At 27.9% G+C, this 20,084-nt stretch overlaps 3 protein-coding genes across 4 annotated transcripts; 2 read left to right on the top strand and 1 right to left on the bottom strand.

Moving 5' to 3' along the window:
- The first annotated feature begins 475 nt into the window (after positions 1 to 475).
- Positions 476 to 5,097, top strand: LOC111674502. Its single transcript, XM_046949456.1, has 6 exons — positions 476 to 614; positions 690 to 910; positions 976 to 2,739; positions 2,806 to 2,963; positions 3,027 to 3,140; positions 4,851 to 5,097. The coding sequence occupies exons 3-6, from the start codon at positions 2,548 to 2,550 to the stop codon at positions 4,969 to 4,971; spliced, it is 585 nt and encodes a 194-aa protein (XP_046805412.1). The 5' UTR covers positions 476 to 614; positions 690 to 910; positions 976 to 2,547; the 3' UTR covers positions 4,972 to 5,097.
- Positions 5,098 to 5,759: 662 nt separating this feature from the next.
- On the bottom strand, positions 5,760 to 15,364 carry LOC124419536. Its single transcript, XM_046949455.1, has 6 exons — positions 14,641 to 15,364; positions 14,305 to 14,525; positions 6,829 to 7,030; positions 6,272 to 6,483; positions 6,104 to 6,214; positions 5,760 to 6,036 (listed from the first exon to the last, which is right to left on the bottom strand). Exons 1-6 carry the CDS (start codon positions 14,926 to 14,928, stop codon positions 5,847 to 5,849), a joined length of 1,224 nt encoding a protein of 407 aa, XP_046805411.1. The 5' UTR covers positions 14,929 to 15,364; the 3' UTR covers positions 5,760 to 5,846.
- On the top strand, positions 8,184 to 18,831 carry LOC111674503. Of its 2 annotated transcripts, none has more exons than XM_046949454.1 (4): positions 8,184 to 8,327; positions 17,337 to 17,800; positions 18,011 to 18,121; positions 18,429 to 18,831. In XM_046949454.1, the coding sequence occupies exons 2-4, from the start codon at positions 17,349 to 17,351 to the stop codon at positions 18,595 to 18,597; spliced, it is 732 nt and encodes a 243-aa protein (XP_046805410.1). In that variant the 5' UTR covers positions 8,184 to 8,327; positions 17,337 to 17,348; the 3' UTR covers positions 18,598 to 18,831. The 2 variants fall into 2 exon arrangements, with proteins under 2 accessions (XP_046805410.1, XP_046805409.1); XM_046949453.1 differs by lacking the exon at positions 8,184 to 8,327 and adding an exon at positions 15,731 to 17,140.
- Positions 18,832 to 20,084: the final 1,253 nt, after the last annotated feature.

Genomic DNA, 20,084 nt, shown 5'->3' with positions numbered 1-20,084 from the left:
TTTACACAGTCTTGCCATGTAAAAGAGATGTACATTAGCTACTTATGAAAATATACTATAAATATACATATATTAATATTGATTCAGTTAAGAATAAATTAACTTAAGCTACGAAAATAAATTTATGTCTAATTTTCATTATGAACTTATGAAAGCATACGAGTAAAAGTAATTTACACATTTTCCGTTTGGAGTATTTCTATTTACTTCTTAAATTGTCAACAAATTGTCAAATGTCAATATAAAGAAATATAGAACATTTATATTTCCAAAAAACTTTTAGCTTATTTTTTCAAGTCTTGGAGGAAGTAAAGTAGGTTGACTTTGTTATAAACACATGGTACATATATATTTACAAATATGTGATAACGTAAATATGTACGTATGTGTCTATATAAATAAATATTTATATGTATATTCAGATTATTAAAAGAGTTATTTTGTAATTTTCTGTTTATCCATCATTACCTTACAACTTTTGTAGTAATATAATATAATATAAAAGCAAAAGGTGTATTAGATTTCATTAAACGCTGGTCCTTTACGTTACGAAACACCGCTTGTAGGAGTATGTTTCAGTTGTATTGGATCCTCAATATGAAATCTATTAAATGGTATGTATGACTTGTACAAAGATTTTTAATATAAATAACTGAAATTAAGATATCGTTAAACATTTTAAATTTCAGCAAAATGATTTTTTGAAATTTTTTGAAAACTACTCTCCAGGAAATGATGCGATAATTGTCTTAATTCCACTAGTACTAATACTTGAACAGCAGAGTTTATATGAAAAAGTAGTAGTACAAGAAGTAGTTGAAGGACCATACTTGCAGACTGATTTTTATTTGACATGAGTTGGAAAAAAATAAACATCTAAAATTATGGACATGTAATTTTCAAATGTTTTGTAAGTAAATAGTTTTTAAAAAATATCCTTTCAAATCAGAGGATAAACAGTGAATTACTGTTTAGGTCCAGTTGGAGCCAACTCCCTATGCAAGTAAGTCTATTAAATTTAAAAATTGTTTTATCGTATGGCAAATATTTTTTGAAATTTTGCATGAAATATAAAAAAATATCATGAACACGTACAAAAAGGAACTTGTATCCTTTGATCCAGTTCTCCAAATATTGAGTTAGTAGAAAATTTATAGAAATTATCATGAAATGAACGAAATTTTAATTTCTGGCGGTAACATTAGCAATTAACAATTAGGGGCCAACCTAATAAAAATGTCTGTATTTTTAACAATTTGTATAAATATTCTATGCATATACATACATATATTAACATATTTAGTTAATTTGTATTTTTGTTAGTCTTTATTTAATTACTTTAAATGTATGATAAAATATGCTTATACTTTAATATTCGTACTTAAGAATATTGAAGAGATACCGTTGTAAATCCAATAACGATTTAAGGTAAAGTTAAATTCAGAAATGTTTGATGCACCTATAACTCACAATAAGTAACTACACTTTTAAAGGACATAATTTATGCTTTCTTTTGAGCAAAATAAAAATATTAATTAATTTTAAAAATTAAAAAATTAAAATAGTGGTTTTTGAGTTAAAATATTTGTTTATATTTAGATGTGACGTTCTATTCCACTAGATGGCAAAAACGTTAATTTTGAAAAATAAGACAAATATTGACAAATCTTATTCTTTAGTTAAAAAAATAATTTTTGATAGATATTTCACTCTCATTCCTACTGATCGATGATAATTTCTACTGATTAATGAATGATAATAACAACAAAATCGATATTCTAGCATTTTATTTAAAACTAGATCTTGATATTGCCTGTTAAAATAAAATTTTATTTTTATTTGAGAAGCAAATGTAACCGTAGCAATGGTTTGAAGTGTGTAATTTGAATATTAACTAAATTTTACTGATGTGACAATCATGATGACATAAAGACATAGTTAATAAGATATGTGTGTATGTATGTACATTTATATACATATAAATACACAACTAAAGAACATCTACTGACACGCAAATGGGAAAAATAAATAAAAATCAAAGAAAAATAAATATTAATAAATGAATTTGTATGTAAGTACAAATATATATACATACACATGTACATATGTATGTATGTAAATTTATTCTTATGGATAAAAAGACATTAAAGACAATTTATTTTACTTGAAGTACAGAAGAGAAAAAAAAGTCAACGAATAAAACATTAACAATACTCAACAACTAGTGTTAACAGCCTTTAATCCACTGGAAAGTAACAAAATCAAAAGCCGCGAAAGAACTGTAAAGTGTGTCCTGAAAATTGAATGGCAAAAAAGAAATATAAAGAAGGAGAAGAGTGTGAAATGAAAAGAACCGCTCGTGGATAGCGCATAATAAATTAATTTTATTGTCTTATTTTATTGTAAAATTAATTGTTAAGACCGTAGAAGGAAGTCAAACTATAAATTTTAAATAATTTATTACAAACGCACAAAACATACGAAAAACAATTAAAAATTTATACGAGTAACCAACAGTTAGTCTTTATTAATTAGTGGAAATAGGAAATGGAAATGCAATTATTTTGGCTGAATTTTTTTGTCTTATTCGTTTTTATTTTACCGGCACAATTTAATGCGGATGCTCAACAGTTGTCTTCTAAATATGAAAAACAAACAAATGAAACTGATAGCAAAAACTTGCCCACTTTAAGGAGAGGGAAACGTTATTTAGATTTTACCAAAGGATCTCGTATGTCGGTAAGTTCAAAATTTCATAAATTATTGCTAATAATTATATATGATTTATGTGATGTTATTTTATAGTGGCGTACCACAGTTAAAAATAATATCCTAAAAGTGAACACATTGTGGGGTTATGGTTTTGGCTTTCGTGCAAATTTTCCATTTCCAGACAAAGCCGATCGTAGGAGACCATTTTTTAAAAGAGATGTCTTTCAATCATTGACCGATGTTCTAGATGGGTAAGATATCGAGTTCACTATTGTACAAACTTGTATTAAAATAAAAATTTCTATTGTTTTAAGTAATGGTCTTGATGGTCAGGCTTGTATATTAAAGTCATTTTGTACAGCTCATTTGGATGGTGACAGTGAATACAGTAGCGGTATGCTGTTTAAACTTTTAAAATATATATTTACGTAAGTTGAACAAATGAATTTTTATAATTTCTGAAAATTTTCAAATTGATTTTAATGAAAATTAAAAAATAAAAGATTACAAATACACATACATACATAGATATACATACAAATGTATATAAAATATATGAAATTGACATAAAATGTAAATGTCAAGGAATACATGTGTTAATGTCAGCCTGTAGAAGATTTTTAAAAGGTACCCTGAGTAGGAAAAGTGCTTTTTTTGTTGTAGAATTTGAAATAGTAATATTAATGAAAACATCCTCATATTAAATTCAACATAAAAAATATAGCTAGTGGGTCATATTTAATTGTAAGAAGATAGTATGAAATTTTGTTGTGGCTTTGTTAAAATTATTAAAGTCTGAAAGATAAAGTTAAATATTTTTATTTAGTATTGCTGATGTTTTTTGTTAAGTTAACAAGTAGACTTTTATTATTCTCATATGCAATCATTCAGTGTTCTAAAAAAACTCATGTTTCACAAAAGTTATATATTAAAGAAAGTTTCTGCTGTTCTCAAAACTCACAAAATTTTAGCAATTTTCAAAGATAAAAAATAAAACAATAAACTTAATGAAAGTGATCCATGTTGTTCAATATTTTCCTTAGTCTACCACATACATACAGAACATTTCCAATAAGGGTGTTATATTCGGCCATGCCGAATCTTATATACCCACCATCGAAACATCCTTATTAATAAACTTTGATATTATCGAAACAATTTTCTCATTTATTAGATCTATATTGAAGTTGGCCAATTATGGATCAATCTTTATAAAATTTTACGAAAGATTTAGGTTCTTATATAACAACTTTCTCTGGAATTTCACCGCTATAGATGTTTCTTTCAGACAGTTATGAGCATAGAAGTCACTTTCTGAAGGGAACTTTATATGAGGGTAGACTTAATTATGGCCCCATCTTTAAAAAAAATTACAAAGAGATTAAGGTTCCTATGAAACATATTTGTGCCGAATTTCACCGCATGTTTTTGCCTGTTATAAGTAATTTTGTGAAGGGGGCCTTATATGGGGACTAGGCTAAATCATGGACCTATTTTGAATACCAAATAAATAGCCTCAACCAAAAGTATTTGTGCAAAATTTTAGCTTACTTCCATTTGGACTCTATCGTGCTTTCAACATACAGACGGATATGGCCTTAGAATTTAATAAGGACCCGGTCTTAGAAGCTAATAAGGACCCAGAATATATATACTTCTATGGGTATTAGATGAATATTTTAATGTGTTACAAACGGAATAATAAAAACTATATGCCCCCATCTTTTTTTTTCGTATAAAAACTAAGGAAATATATGAAATTAAAAAACATGAACACACCTTAAAATGTCCTTTTCGACCAAAGGATATGTCATAGTTTTATTTGTTACAAGTACGCACACCACAACAAGTTTAGTTAGAACAGTACGATTTAGTTAGAACTTTAGTTAGATATTGGAATAATAAGGATATTGCACTTATTTCCACTAACGGAAATACAATACAAAATTTTGTCATAAATGCAATAATTGTATTTGGGGAAAGATATATTTAAATATCCTTAATACATGTCACATGTTTTTGGGTTCCTTAAAAAATGTAAATGTACAAATAATTTTGTTCAAAATAAAATTAAATGCAAAGTTTATATTTAAAAAAAATTAATAAATAATATAAATACTTTTTTCTTTCAATTTCAGTTTAAATGATAATGATAAACGACATTTTCCCTATTTGAAACATGAGAATTGCCATCAAATACTACACAGTCATTGTCCTTTAAGTTTTAATAATATATCGCCATTTACAGATGATGTATAGTAGAAATAGATATTATTTTAATTAAAGAAATTAAGTTAAGAAATATTTTTTAAAAAATGTTTAATTCTATTTTTTGTATTCTTTGTCGATTTAAATTAAAATTTTTATTTAAAATCTTAATGAAAATACGTACTATATGCAATTTAATTTATTAATTATCAATAATTGCAATGTCTTGAAATAACTTAAAAAAATGATTGAGTAGCAGAATAAATGGTAAAAATATAATACATATTTTTATCATGTTAGTGTAGGTATATTAATTTATGACAAATAACCAACTTCCGTTTTCAACAAGTATGTTGTTCACATTAAAATTTCATTATACTTTCACAACATAAACTCTACAAAACCGCACAACGATAAAATGTCAACGATTAACTATGGCGTAAAACTTTTATTAAACAAATGTATTTATTAGATATTTGACTGAATGTTGTAAACAACCATATAAACACACATATATATAAACACATATACATATGTATAGTATTGTGCTTAGGTGCGTATTTTAAATGTAATTGAGGTTTTGTCAAAATTCAAATAAAGTTTTTACATTTTTAAAAATATTGAAAATTATTTGTAATTAATTTGTCGTTATGAATTACATTAAACAAACAAACAACGCAAACCATAATTACCAAAACAAATTATTCAGAAACCAAACTAAGTTTTTAGATTAAAATAATATAATTTATTATAAATAGCAGAAATCACTCGTACAATAATGCTTTAATTAAAAGGTATTTTTATTATTTATATGCTATTAAAAAAATGCAAAATACATATTTACAATAATTTCAGAATTCGTTCATTTTATTTTTAGAATTGGTACAAATTTTGGTAGAATTACAAAAACATTTTAAATATTAAATTTAATGTTTAGTATAGTATCCAATAGGAGGGGTGGAGTATTTACCAAATGCCAATTCCAGTAATGAGAAATCACAATCGTATTGTTCGGAACAGTCACTAATAGAACGAGCTTTCCGATAGGCGCCATCGTATAAGCCAATATCTGGATTTTCACTTAATTCCCTTGTAAATAAGCGCTGTTTGGGTAGACTGTAATATATAGTAACGTATTAATTATATATTTAATTAAAAATAAAAATTTAATCATAAAATATACCTAAAAATAACTCTTAACATTTCTCCAATCATGCCCATTTTGGTTTTTTGAAAATATTGCCGACTTTCGCATAAAGCTCTTAATATACAGTCGCGTCCATTATAGCCCATGCTAAGTAAAAAAAAAACAAATAAAAACAGAAACTTAATTTGTTAAACATTGGCTCACTTATTAACTACATTTTCAATTTCTTTATATAAAGAACGCTTCGATCGTCTGTGCCATACGGCTACAGGTATGGGTCTTTTGGCAAAACCATGCAAATGATTTAGAATCCATGTGGTATTGGGTAAGTCGTATGCTACTCCCCAATTTAGGCCAAAGCTCATGTAGTTGTATCTGGGATTACCAATAATGCCCACAGTAAAACAAACAGCAACCTAAAAAACAACCAGGAACATAAAGGAGAATGAGAAACAATAATGGATGGAAGCAATGGGCAAAGAAATTTACACACTAATTGACAAATTCTTGCTTCAGATGTACTTTTCATGAGAGCATGTCCAGGTGAAAGGAACTAAAATTTCACCTGGCTAAGATGGAGTTTTAAATGTTGGACAATCAAAGTTGGCTTAAAACTTGAAATATGTATGTGTGTGTGTTTGTTTGTAGAAAACAAAACTCAAGCACTCACCACATACATAAGTATAAATATGTACATTTGTATGTGTATACACTTTTATATCTACCCACAACCAATGGCACTTAAGTCTTTACAAACATACGGAAAATGATGATCCTTCCGGAAATGAAAGATAACGTTTTGGACGAGAAAGTAAACGTTGCTGCTTCTGCAATAATAATGATGGTGATGTTGATGATGATGACAATAATATGGGACACAAAGATGAGGTTGCAGATGTTGAAGACAACGAGGACGGGTATGATACATTAGACATGACTGTTTTAGCCATATTTGAACTTGTTCTTGTATTTGTCATCATGTCTGCGGTTGCCATGACTGTTATTAGTTGTGTTGTAGTTGTATAAGTCCTGATATTGCTGTTGATGTTTTCGGTTGCAGATGTGGTAATGTTGGTGGCACACGTTTTACTGACACAGTTGTTTGTTCTTCTACGAGTACAATTTTTCAATGATTGCGATAATAAATCATTATCGTCAGTGTGCATTTTACGTTGCAATGTGTCAAATATGATTTGATTTTTACTAAAGAAATTCCCATCAAAATTGTTTATTGCCAAAACATCGTTGTCACCGACAACATGTGGTGTTACAAACGTTGAACAATTCTCGCTTTTAAGTTTTACATCATCAACATAAACTGCCAGAATGATCATCAATATCTTAATTAAACAAAAACTATTTAATTTGTTTAATAAAAAGTAAAACAATGACGACGAGTGAATATTATGCTGTTGCATGTTGCAAGTGTGGTAACAACAATTTAATGAAAATTTAATAAATTCCTGAACAACACGAAATGGAGTGTGAGTGAGTGTTGTTTGCTTGTTTGCACTTTGTCCAATTGTTTTAATTTTCTACTCAAATCGTATTTTAAGCCAAAAATGTACGTGAGACTATAAAAATATTTATGTACATACATATGTATGTATGTGGATGATGTATTGAACACTAAATTAAATTGAATAGAAAAGAATAGAATGGAATAGAAAATGTGCGAGAGAATGAGTAAGTGAATAAATAAATTAATGAATGTTTTGTGAAAACGACATTGAAATGCATTGTGGTGTAGTTTCAACATTTTGTTGAAAAAATGTATATTTGTGTTAAAGTTTCTGTGGTAGAGTTTGTTATTGAAATGTAATGTTTCTGGTTGTATACGCTGAAGTTTTACAGAAATTCTCACAACAAGTGTCAAAATTAACAAGTCGGCAGCCAACGTTAATTTGTAATTATACATACAAACATCTTACTGCCACAAATAAAACATTTGCAACAAAGATACGAAATACACTCTAGTTCTCTCCAAACGATTTTCTAAAACTTTAGGGTTCTATATAAGTTCATTTTGGTTTTGCAGATTTTTAAGTTACGAATATTAAATTGAGAAGAATAATCACTACGAAATTAAGACAATGTTAAAAAAATGATTATTAATAAAAAAGAAAACTAGATAACCGATATACATAAGTCAGAATTTTTAAACTTGACTTTAACTTTTAGTACCAAATATATACTTTATAATGCACCCAAGTAAAGGAGTAAACGAAGAAATTACTAGTCACCAAACTGTTCCCTATTGGTAAGTTAAATAAATAGTTCCGGATTGGCTTCCCGTACTGTATGTCACTTTACGCAAGTACGTACATACATACATATTTGAAATAGAAACACATTTATATTTTTAAACCGCATAAGATTTTAATGTAACAAGAAGACAACTTCATACATAACTACATATGTATGTTACACAAAACTTAACATATACATACATATTAAAATACAAAGCCAGATTTGTATTTACATGTATGTAAGTAAATTTGATTACATATGCTTAGCATCTCATGGAATTTATTAACTTCTGTATATAGCACCTTTGCAGTACAGTTTTGCACATTTGCATTATTAACAACTTAACAAATTTTTACTTACTTCTGTGTAAGTAATTGTAATTATGTATCTATTCAAAGCATTCTAATTCAAAAGTAAAAACAAATCCTTAAATTTTCCAGAATGTCTTCAAGCTATTCTATTAAGTAGTTTCAATATTTAAAATATCTCTTAAAATTGTATTGTTAAGCTGAAGGTAAACATATTTCAAATATAAAAAAATCATTATAGGTTTTTGTGTTGGTATTCAGAGATTTTAGGGTTTTTAGTTGGTATGTTTGTGTGTACATGTATATGAATGAGTTTGTCTGCACAACACATCGATGCAATCATTCATTCATTTGCGTGAATTTGTATTGAATTTGAAATACAAACTCAATATCTGATGATGATATCAACGAAGCCAATGACACAAGCAACAAAATCAAAAACTATATAGGAGTGGCAATTGAACTTAATTGAGTTGCCAGTGTCAGAAATTTTGTTTGTTACATTTTACATGAAGATTCCTTTCAATGCAGTTTGATTGATATGATTTGAAATTTTCTATAAACAATTGTTAAATTGCATATGTCTCATACAGGTGGACAACCGACAACAATTCCAAAATTGAGTTACATTTGTATTTCAAAAACAAATACTACGTACATACTAAATTTATTAAGATTTGCTTACAACATGCATATGTAGATGGATGGATAGACGGACAAAAATACATTTGATTAAAACCACAAAAATTTATATAATTTTATTTAAAGAGTAAATAAATTAAATTATTGCTATTTAACAAGGTTAAAAACCATAGAATTAAAAGGATATATTAAGAAAGTCTTAGTATTGAAATGGTTTAAGCACTATTCGATCTTTTATACCTCGTTCACCTGATGCAATTATTCGCAATTCACGCTCTCATTCATCATTCAACTCCCATACAAAATTTCAGCTGCGAATTACACAAGCTATACGTGTCGTTTATTAGCTATCGTCATTCAGAGCCGAATTAAGTAATTCAAGTACTTTCGTGGAGTAAATTCTACTTCATTTCCGTTTTTTGAAAATTCAATTTTTTGCTGGGATACTTATTATTTAACAGTCAGTTAACTTATTCCATAATCGTGAAGTGTACCACAATCACAATGAAAATTTCACTATATTGAGTTGACTTAGATAAAATACACATCATGATTAAATTAAATAACCTCAAGGAATGACTTTATAAAAGAATGAAATGAATGAATAATATTCAGCGAAAATGCTAAGAAAATTACATGGTACTTAACCTCAGGCAGGGTCTATTTCTATGGATGTTAAAAAAATAATATATAATAGTTCAGCTAAATACTCCAACAAATATAAATACATATGTATGTACATATATACATTTTCGTATATTATAGTAATATTTATTTAAGCAAACTGTAATTTATTAATAATGACAAATAATTGTGCTTGGAATAAAATATTTTTGAAAACAAATTAAATGTTAGAAATGAAATTATAAATAATACAAATTAATCCTTTAGCCACGTGAATTCCTGAACTATACGAGTGGTAAGTTTAAGTAAAGGAATATGCATATGGACAGTTTCATTTCGAGTGAGCCAACTTAAAGTAAAATGGTTAGTACTATTGGATAGTAGTAAAAATTATATTTAAATAGATTTTTTAAGTCTATTCACTTGACACATTTACCAATAGTTATAAAATCTAAATTAAAAAGTCTAAATTCTTACGTTTTAATTTTTTCTAGGTTTCTGTTATAAATTGCATTTTACTTTTTTAATTACAAAACCACATTTTAATGTACTAATTACAAAACAAAAAATTACATTTTTATTCACAGTTTTTTTTTTTGTGGGAGATTGTTAAAACAAAGTGAAATATTTAAAGTAAATATAGACACAAATACATGTAATTATTTTTATTTAATATTGGTGTATATAATACATATGATAAACAATCATACATATGTATGTATTATACATATGTATTATATATAGAAAGTGTTGCCATTGCTATACAATTAGACCGCAAATAATTTTATTAAATTTAAATTTCTATAGATTTGGTAATTGTATTTAGAAATTACATATCATATTTACGATTTCGTTGTAACTGGCAACATTGTTCTATATCAACTTGAATCTATTGACCATAAAAACCACAACAAAGTAAAAAAAATTGAAAAAGATTATAGTAATTTTATAGCAAATTTTTGTTTTGTTTGTAGACAAAAACAAAAACAAAAACAACAAAAAAGGAACCCAATTTAAATGCCAATAAAATGTTGAGCAATATTTTATTGTAACAACCTCATACAACTACACACATGTATTGGTATGAACTTAGATATGCATATACATACATACATATATATACAAATGAATGTATATATGGGTAATTTCTTGTCAAGTAACCCAACTAAACAAATCGATTTGGATAAAATTTTGCATATTTTGGTCGCTTATGTTTTTTTTTTTAAATTACTTTTTAGATATTGGACTAAAATTATCCAAATGAGTTAAGAAAGCAAACTCTTTCTTTAATGTTTCTAACATTGACCGATATAGCTAAAAATTTGTCTGTGGTCTACTATCCAATAGAACTAAGCTTGATGAAAATTTTATCTAAAACTATTTTTTTAATTGGGCCACTGGAAACGAAATTTCCCATATGTAAGTATGTATACACATACTTTCATTAGGATGAACCTGTTTGTATAAAAAATATTAACTTACTTTTTACGTTGGTAAAAATACGAAAAGTTTTACTGATTTTCTCACAATTTTATTTAGAAATAATATACAATACTATGTATACTGGTGTAGATATCAACAAACAAACAATAAATGCATATAATACATATTCATTATATCTATTGTTTGTTTGTGTGTGTATGTGTGTTGTTATTTGCATAAACCTGCACAAACATCATTTGCTAAATAAACATACCAATACGCATATACCTATACAGATACGTACATACTTTTGTATACAAGCATTTAAACATTTGGGAATAAAATATTTTCTTGATTGCATCACCCTGCAGATTTGGGTGATTTTAAGGAATTACATCCAGAATTTTTATTTTTAATATTACAAGTAACAAGATAATGTATATAATATATATTTGTATATAATAAATTTGTTAATATAAATATATCTTTGCAAATGCAGCTCTATATTTAGATATTTTGAAAACAAGTAACAGTGCTAAATTTAGCTATGCCGAATATTTAATACCCTTCAACATGGTTTATAATTTTTTAAGTTTTTTTTTTTCAATTTCAATATTATGCACATCAAATGAAAGGTCTTTCATTTAATGTACCTACATATGTCTGTATGTTGCCTTTACATATCGAATATGACATTCGATGTAATGGGTTGTTTCGAATATTTTCTTATATCTCCTTTCGTTATGGACCGATTTTACTTAAAACTATTTGAATGCATGAACGAAAGGATTATTCGAAGATTTCTTTAGCCTTAAGAAAATTGTAGTGTAAAAAATAGTGTCCAAAAAAGGTTCCATGACTCCTTGTAAACTGACGGCTTTATACACTCACACTTAGTACAACTCTTACGAATACAAACAATTGCAGATTAAAACACAAATAGAAATAAAAGTCACTTGAGGCATTATTTCTATCATTTCATTTTTACTTTTTTCTTATTTATCCTTTCTTATGCCTATCACAACAAATTCATAATGATTGTATTGAGGGTATCACTCACTCGTTCACCTTCTCTCAATTGTTATATGTCGATGTATTTAATTTGTATGTATGAATGTTTATAACAACATATAAGAGTGTTATATTCGACTATAGAGAATCTTATATACCCACCATCACATCGTATGAGATTTTGGCCTGTAAGAAACTTAACTCTGTTTGTAGAATTTCGCTTTTTTAAGCCAGTAATGTGCTTTAAAGTCAATTTCTGAACGAGGCCTTATATGGGGGTAGGGTCAATTATGGACCGATTCTCATAGAAATCGGTAGAAAGGTTTGTGTTGATAAGAAACTTACTTGTGTTGAATTTTAACGCCATACTCTTATTTTGAAGCCAGTAGTAAGCTATAAAGTCAGGGGGACCTTATATAGGGGGTAGGGTTAATTATGGACGGGGTTTGAGGTAAATTATGAACCGATCCTCATAAAATTTGGTAGAGAGAATTTGGCTAATGTAAGACTTATTTATGTCGAATTTTATCGCTATACTTGTATTTCTAAAGCATTTATGGCTGTTAAACCTGTTTTTCGGGGGCAACTTGTATGAGGACTATACGAAAACGTGGACCTTTATTGCCAATTTTCAATATCAAACCAACGTTATCTATAGCGAATATTTGTGTAAAATTACAACCCTCTAGCTCTTTCACGACTCTATCGTGCTTTTAACAGACAGATAGACAGACGGATAGGCATGACTAGATATTAGAAATATATATACTTTTGTGGGTCTATGATTAATATTACGATATGTTACAAACGGAATGACAAAATCAATAAACCCCCCATCATTATTGATGTTGGATACAAAAAGTGTAGTAATCATGGAATATATCGTTAACTGAAATGTTTAAATCCTTTTACTAGTACATAAGTTATATTTTTATAGAAAATATAAACATATTTGTGTTCCTTTGAATGACTACGATATATGGTCTTTTAGTAATTTAGGTGACGATTTGTTTAACTTTTAGGCCAAAAGGTAAATCTCACACTTTTATCACAGATAAAAATGAAAGCAAAACTATCATCTACAATCAAATTAAAATAAATATGAAAACAACAATAACAGACAACAAAAACAGCAATAATATTTATGAAATTTCTGGCGCTTTAAGGGGACAAAAACTGAAGCCAACATCAACAATAAGAAAAAAAGTATTAAAGTGCCTCATAATACAGAAAAAATCCATACATACCTACATATGTATGTATATGTTTGTTTGTATATGAATGTATAAATTTGTCTATAGGAAATGAGAAAAAATAATGTGTAGAGTGTGGTAGTTACCATAAATGAGAGGGCCATAAATATTTGTCAAGTTGTGATTGGCAAACTACTTAAACATGTTAAATGCACGATAACAACCAAATACTAAGAAGAACATTTTCAAAATGTACATATATTATTGTTGTTGTTTTATTTTATTCCTCTCTTCTGGTGTGTTTGTTTTACTATTGAGGTCCTTAAATAAACAAATATATGAACGAATATTCGTCCATACTTATGCGGAAGTTGAGCAAAATAAAACAGACCGTAAAAAGAAAAAAAATCAATTTTTCATATTCATATCATAAACATACCAAAGTGGTTAAGTTCAAAATATGTAGACGCTTTTTTTTACACACAGAGAAAATATTTATTTTAAAGAATTTTAAATATTGAAATATATTAATATGACCAAATGTTTTTTGTCTATATGGGAAAGATTTTAGAATAATAAAGAAAACTTAATTGAATAATAACATTTTTTAGACCAACTATTTTTTATCCCTGTTAGTAGCAGCGAATATTTTAGATACTAAATGTAAACAAAATATTCGAAATTTAAGTTTTATTGAGTATATGCATAAAAATTAAACATGTAGATATAAACATAAATTGAGCTTTTCATTTCACTTATATCGATAAATAACTATTTTATTACTCACCCATTTATTAGAGTTTCCAATTTTCCATACAGATCACGACGATGTCTACGCTTTATTTGTGGACTAGCAACCTTCTCTTTATGTTTGGGACCAAAGCCATTGGCATGTTGAAGCACCCATGTTGTGTTTGGTAATTCATAAGCAATTCCCCAATTTAAACCCATACTTAAATATCGATAATCAGGATTTCCAACAACACCAGTTGTCAAACAAACGGCAGTCTGCAAACAGCAGCAAGCATTACAGATGGTTTGATGGAGGGAGAGTTTAAAATAAATTGTCAATTATAGACGCGTGTAAACACTTTTGAATGTTCTTACTTAGTCGTTCACTTACCGAAAATGATGAACCAACTGGAAAAGCAATAAAACGTTTACCCCTAGAATGAGCTGTGCCATTCATGTTGTTTAATACTCGTGTTGTAGAGTTTGTTACCCTGCTACTATTCTCATCTAAATCCAAAGTGACACCACATCCACCCACATGGGCACTAGAGGCGTTATAGAAATCAATGTCGTTTACATATTTCGTTAATGCTGCCACTTTATTAGAAGAGGACAAATTTAAAAGAAACACAAGCGGCAAAGTTGCACTCAACAATTCCAACACTCTTAACAATTTCATGGCCTTTAGTATTTAAACTAAAAACTCTGCAAAACTTTTTTTCCTTTTATGGAGTTGGAGGAAAACTTTTATCTTTTCCGTTTCTTTAATTTTAACTCTGAATCAGAGTGACTGCTTTCTCTAATACTTTTTCGATTGTTTCGGTATCTGAAACAAAAAATAAAAAACAACAACACAAACACAATCGCCAACTGAAAACTGTCTTTAGCAGATTTTTTTCTATATTTATTTTTTTTTTGGTTGTTAGTTGTGGAGGATGTGGTGTGGTTTAGTTAGTTGTTTAAAGTGCGTTTGTTTAACTCGATTGGCTTTTGTAAAATAATCATAAAAATAAAATTAAAAAAAAAAAACTGAAAAGCGAGCGAATCATTTAATTTTTTTAGCTTCTGGCTGATTTAGCCGGATTGTGTATTTATCATTTGAGGACAAGTTCTTCTCTTTCTTCTTTTTTTAAGTTGTTAATTAAATTAGTTTTAACACAAAATCAGCACCAAAAACAATAACGAAAAATCGAGTTTATGTGGTTCTTTTTGTTTAAAATTAGTAAATTGGCATAACAAACGCATATACATATACACTTTTATGTATTTGTAAAATTTCTACATTAGTAAGTTTGTTTGTAGTTGTGCATCATTGTCATGATGTTAAAAAATCCTCTCATTTCGTTTTGAAGATGATGTCTGGTAGTGATGATGATGACTATGAGAATTGTAGTGATTATTACTTTGGTTGTCAGTGTTGCCAGGATGAGAAGATGAGTACATAATTATAAATTATTATTTGAAATTTATATTTTTATTTGAAATTAGTTTTTACTAGAATTTATACTTTAAAAATTGTATAACATATCTCAGTAAAATTTGATAACTAGTTGCAACACTGTTGGTTGGTTTAGTATTTGAAATTGTGTTGGGTTGTGCACAATATGTGGTGAAGTGGGTCAACAAAAGTATTAATTGCACAGTATTTGATTTCTTTTGTTTTTTTTGCACATATCGCTTATTCAGTACAAGACTAGCATAAGTATAAATTTGGAATTTTTGAACTGAATACTACTTTCTAAAATCTTTCATATAGTTATACATAGTATAGATTTCTGGTATAAATTTAAAAGATAAAATTCATATCTTCACGAATATTTGATAAGTCACATTAAGGGTTTTAAGGAAATAGTAAATTGTCATAAAATATTATAACACGTTTTACTCGAAACGATATTTTGGGTGTTATGGCAGTCATGCAGTAAATGAGCGATGTTTTTTTAAATGAGGCTAAAGTTTTTTTTAGTATTTTTATATCCACCATCAAAAAGATGGGGAGTATATTGTATTTGACATTCCGTTTGTAACACATCGAAATATTCGTCTAAGACCTATAAAAGTTTATATATTCTAAGACGACAAACATGTTTTATAGAAGCCAAAGTTTTTCATATTCTATGAGTATAGTTTTATAATTGACCCTACTCCAATTAAGGTCCCCTTCAGGAAATAAATTAAACGCTCTACTGGCTTAAAACGAGTATAGCGATGAAATTCCTCTCTGCCAAATTTTATGAGGATTGGTCCATAATTGACCGTATCCCCATTACAGCAAAGAAATTCGACGACATGTTTTATAGCAACAAAAATTTCTCCCTATCCCGAAATCTGATGTCTAAATGAATTTCGAATAGTAAAAAATCCAACACTTACTTTACATTTTACAGCACAAAATTTAATGGTGGGTTACTTGTTGTTTTTGCTCTAATTTTATGTGTGGATTCAGATGTACACATTCAACTTGTATAAAGAAACAAACAAAAAAATGTAATTTGTCTAATTTGCTAATAACTCGCTTCTATATATCTTCGGTTGTAAGTACTACATTAGAGTTTTAAGAATCCAAGTTGTAAATATTTAGTGTCAACATCAACAATAACAAATTGCACTCAATGCGGTTTTTAGCCATTAGCGATGATATTTAGTTGCAAACAATATTTAAGCATTGAAACATACTTACTTACAGTCCGACATATTCTCACTCGTCTATCAGTATGAAGACAATTATTTATTTCTTAGTTTTTAGCGAAATCCTTAATAATTGTATATACTACGTCGTTAGCACATCTTCTAATAAAAAGCAAACTTTTCTAATGACAAATAAGTCAAATGAGATTTTTCTTAGAAGATCTAAAAGATATTTGGTATTTGAAAAAGGAGCATCATTTTTTGTGAGTTAAAAAAATTTACGCAAAAACGATTATTAAGTTAAAAATGGTTGTTAATACTTCTTTTTATTTAGGAAAATTGTGTAGTAAACCATTGTTAAATTTAATAATCGCTTTTGCATAAGGCCCTTAATATTCACATTGATTTTTTAACACTTTTAAAATTAATAAAATTTAAAAACTTTTATTATATCTATAGGTTCAGGGTAACATGGCGAAATCGATAATACCACCAGCACCTAGAGGTTTAAACCTAATAGCTGAATTCACCTTAAATTACGAATTGCCAACGGATTTCTATATTTTTCAAAAGAAACAGGCAAAAACCACAAAGAACCCCTTGTCAACGATGACAACTAAAAGTTCATATTCTAAAGATCCCTACTATCAACATTATGACAAGATTGTACCCTACAATCACGATTACTACTTTAAAATACATCCGGAATATTTAAATATACAACAAATTCAAAGGAAACACTCACATTTAAAAAAGACGATGCTTCATCGGAAATGTTTAAAGAAGAATTTCTACGACTACAATCGTAAATTAGCGAGTATTTGTTTAAATCGTGCCAAACGTAACGATGAAGTTTGGAGTATTCAGAAATTGACCATTTCTCAAAGAATGTTTTACGATTTAATCGAAAAATGGTCTCTACTGTAAGTTCGAATAAGAATCTTGGCAAAATTTAATTTAAATACAAATACCGCTAAATTAAAAGTTCTACCTCAGAAGAAAGCTATTGAAATCTTGACAACAACAACTAAATTCCAACAAATATTTATTTGGGTCTAAAATTTATACTTTTTTTCCAAAAATGATTTATTTGAAATTACAAATTAACAAATTTATGTTTGACATATTTTTAGCCATGGCTTTTCACCGCGTTACTGTTTCATGCGGACTTTATGCGAATCATCAGAATTGTTGTTGCCGTATGGTTATTCCTTGTTGCATGATATCATTCATATATTGCTCAGGTATGTATTGGTGGAGAAAGAAGTGGGATTGGGGCTAATGCAACACTACACATAAATTGTTTTGTTGTAATAGTAATAAATTAAATGAATTCACAAAATACATTCGTACTTATGAGCAAGTAAATGTTACAACAGACATTATTAGAGTGGTTCAAAATCTTTTTCATCTCCTACATTTCAAAGGACCTAAAAATTATGAAAGGTAATGTGTTAATATCTGTTGTTTTTCATTGATGAACCACTCTAATGTACACACAAATACAAACGTGTATGTATTTATGTATTCATTTTCAATATTTGGTTACAGGTACACCAAACCATGGGCTTTTCATCATAAAATATTTGGTCGTTCATTAAGGCAGCCGTATCCTATCGATGAATGTGCTAAATTGTATGGTCCACATTGTCGTGTAAGTTGGTTGGATTTCGTAACCAATGTGGTGCATGGTACAAGGGCGGTCGATTTTATGCGTTAAAAATCCTTTATGGACAGACTAAACCAGAAAATAAAAATAATAAAAAATACAAATTCTGTTGATTATAAATTTGTTTGTTTTTGGTAAATAAAAATACATATCTACATTTATATACACATGAATACGTATGTACGTAGTTTGTATGTGTTGTTCATTTGTAACATGTGTTCTGTGTGTATGTACCCAAGTGATAATGATTTTTAATAAATTCATCCGTATATTTATTGAAAGAAATTGTGTTGTTGTTATTTTAATATACATAAACATATATTCAAGTGTTTTCGCAATTATTTGTTTAAAATGTATTTTTTTGCAATTATTTATATAAATTTTGTTAAAAAAAAGAGATGGTCATAAATAAAGTGCTGGTATTTTCATATTAATATTCATTCATTTTCCATACCCTTGCTGCTCTTACTTATTTGTCAACAATTTACTAACGAAAAATATTATTGCCATTTTTAGTATTACATATAAAAAATTCGGTCCATTTTATTTTCATATAGGTTTATACATACATACATACATACATGTATGCATACTTTTTGTTTAATATCCTGTTTGTCATCAAAACACAAAAAAATAATAAAAACAATAAAACTTCAACTTATAAAATTGTTCATGTTGACACACATTTATTATTGAAAATAATGTGTGTATGACTGCTAGTCATATCCCAATAAGTAAAACTATTTGATATGAAATCTATCAAACATGCTTCAAATAAGATTTCTATATGAAATCGGTCTTTAAATAACGGGGATATAAGCAAAATCCCATAGCAGCACATGTAAATATAGTAAAAAACAGAGATTTTGTAATTTTGTTTTTAGTTTTGTCTCAGTTAACGTCTATAATCTGGGATGGAATCGATTTAAGAATAAAATTTGGATTTTGAACATGTTAAAACAAATTTTAAACAAGTAAGAGTGTTATAATCGTTCAAGTCGAATCTTTTAAGCCACCATCAAATTTTGTACCGTAAAATTAAAGTAAATTTTGGAAGGTCTTATATATATTAAATTTTACTAATCGAAATTAATACAGACATCAGAATGATTTTCGTAATAGACGTAATAGTGATCCATATAAAATTTTACAAAGAAATTTAGGTTCCTATAAAACATTTTTGTGCTGAATTTCACCAATATAGATGCGTCCTTTAGAGGGTTATAAGCGTAATAATCATATTCATACTCTATCGTGTTTTTAACACGCAGACAGACAGACTGACGGTCATAGCTAGATCGTCTTTGAATATAATAAGAACCAAGAATATACATATATACTTTTTTAGGTGCCTTAGACGACTATTTCGATGTATTACAAATGGAATTAGAAATACAATATACACCCACTCTTTTTTGATGGTGGGTATAAAAATAAAATGATAATGGGTCCTATTCAGAACAATTTATCACCGGTATATAAGACCATTTTTATACCCGTCACCTTCGTGAGAAGGGTATATATAAGTTTGTCATTCC

Source organism: Lucilia cuprina, chromosome 4, assembly GCF_022045245.1.
Source record: "Lucilia cuprina isolate Lc7/37 chromosome 4, ASM2204524v1, whole genome shotgun sequence".
NCBI classification, from domain to species: Eukaryota; Metazoa; Arthropoda; class Insecta; order Diptera; family Calliphoridae; genus Lucilia; species Lucilia cuprina.
Note: the sequence above shows the minus strand (reverse complement) of the source record. Positions and strands in the feature narration are given on the sequence as shown.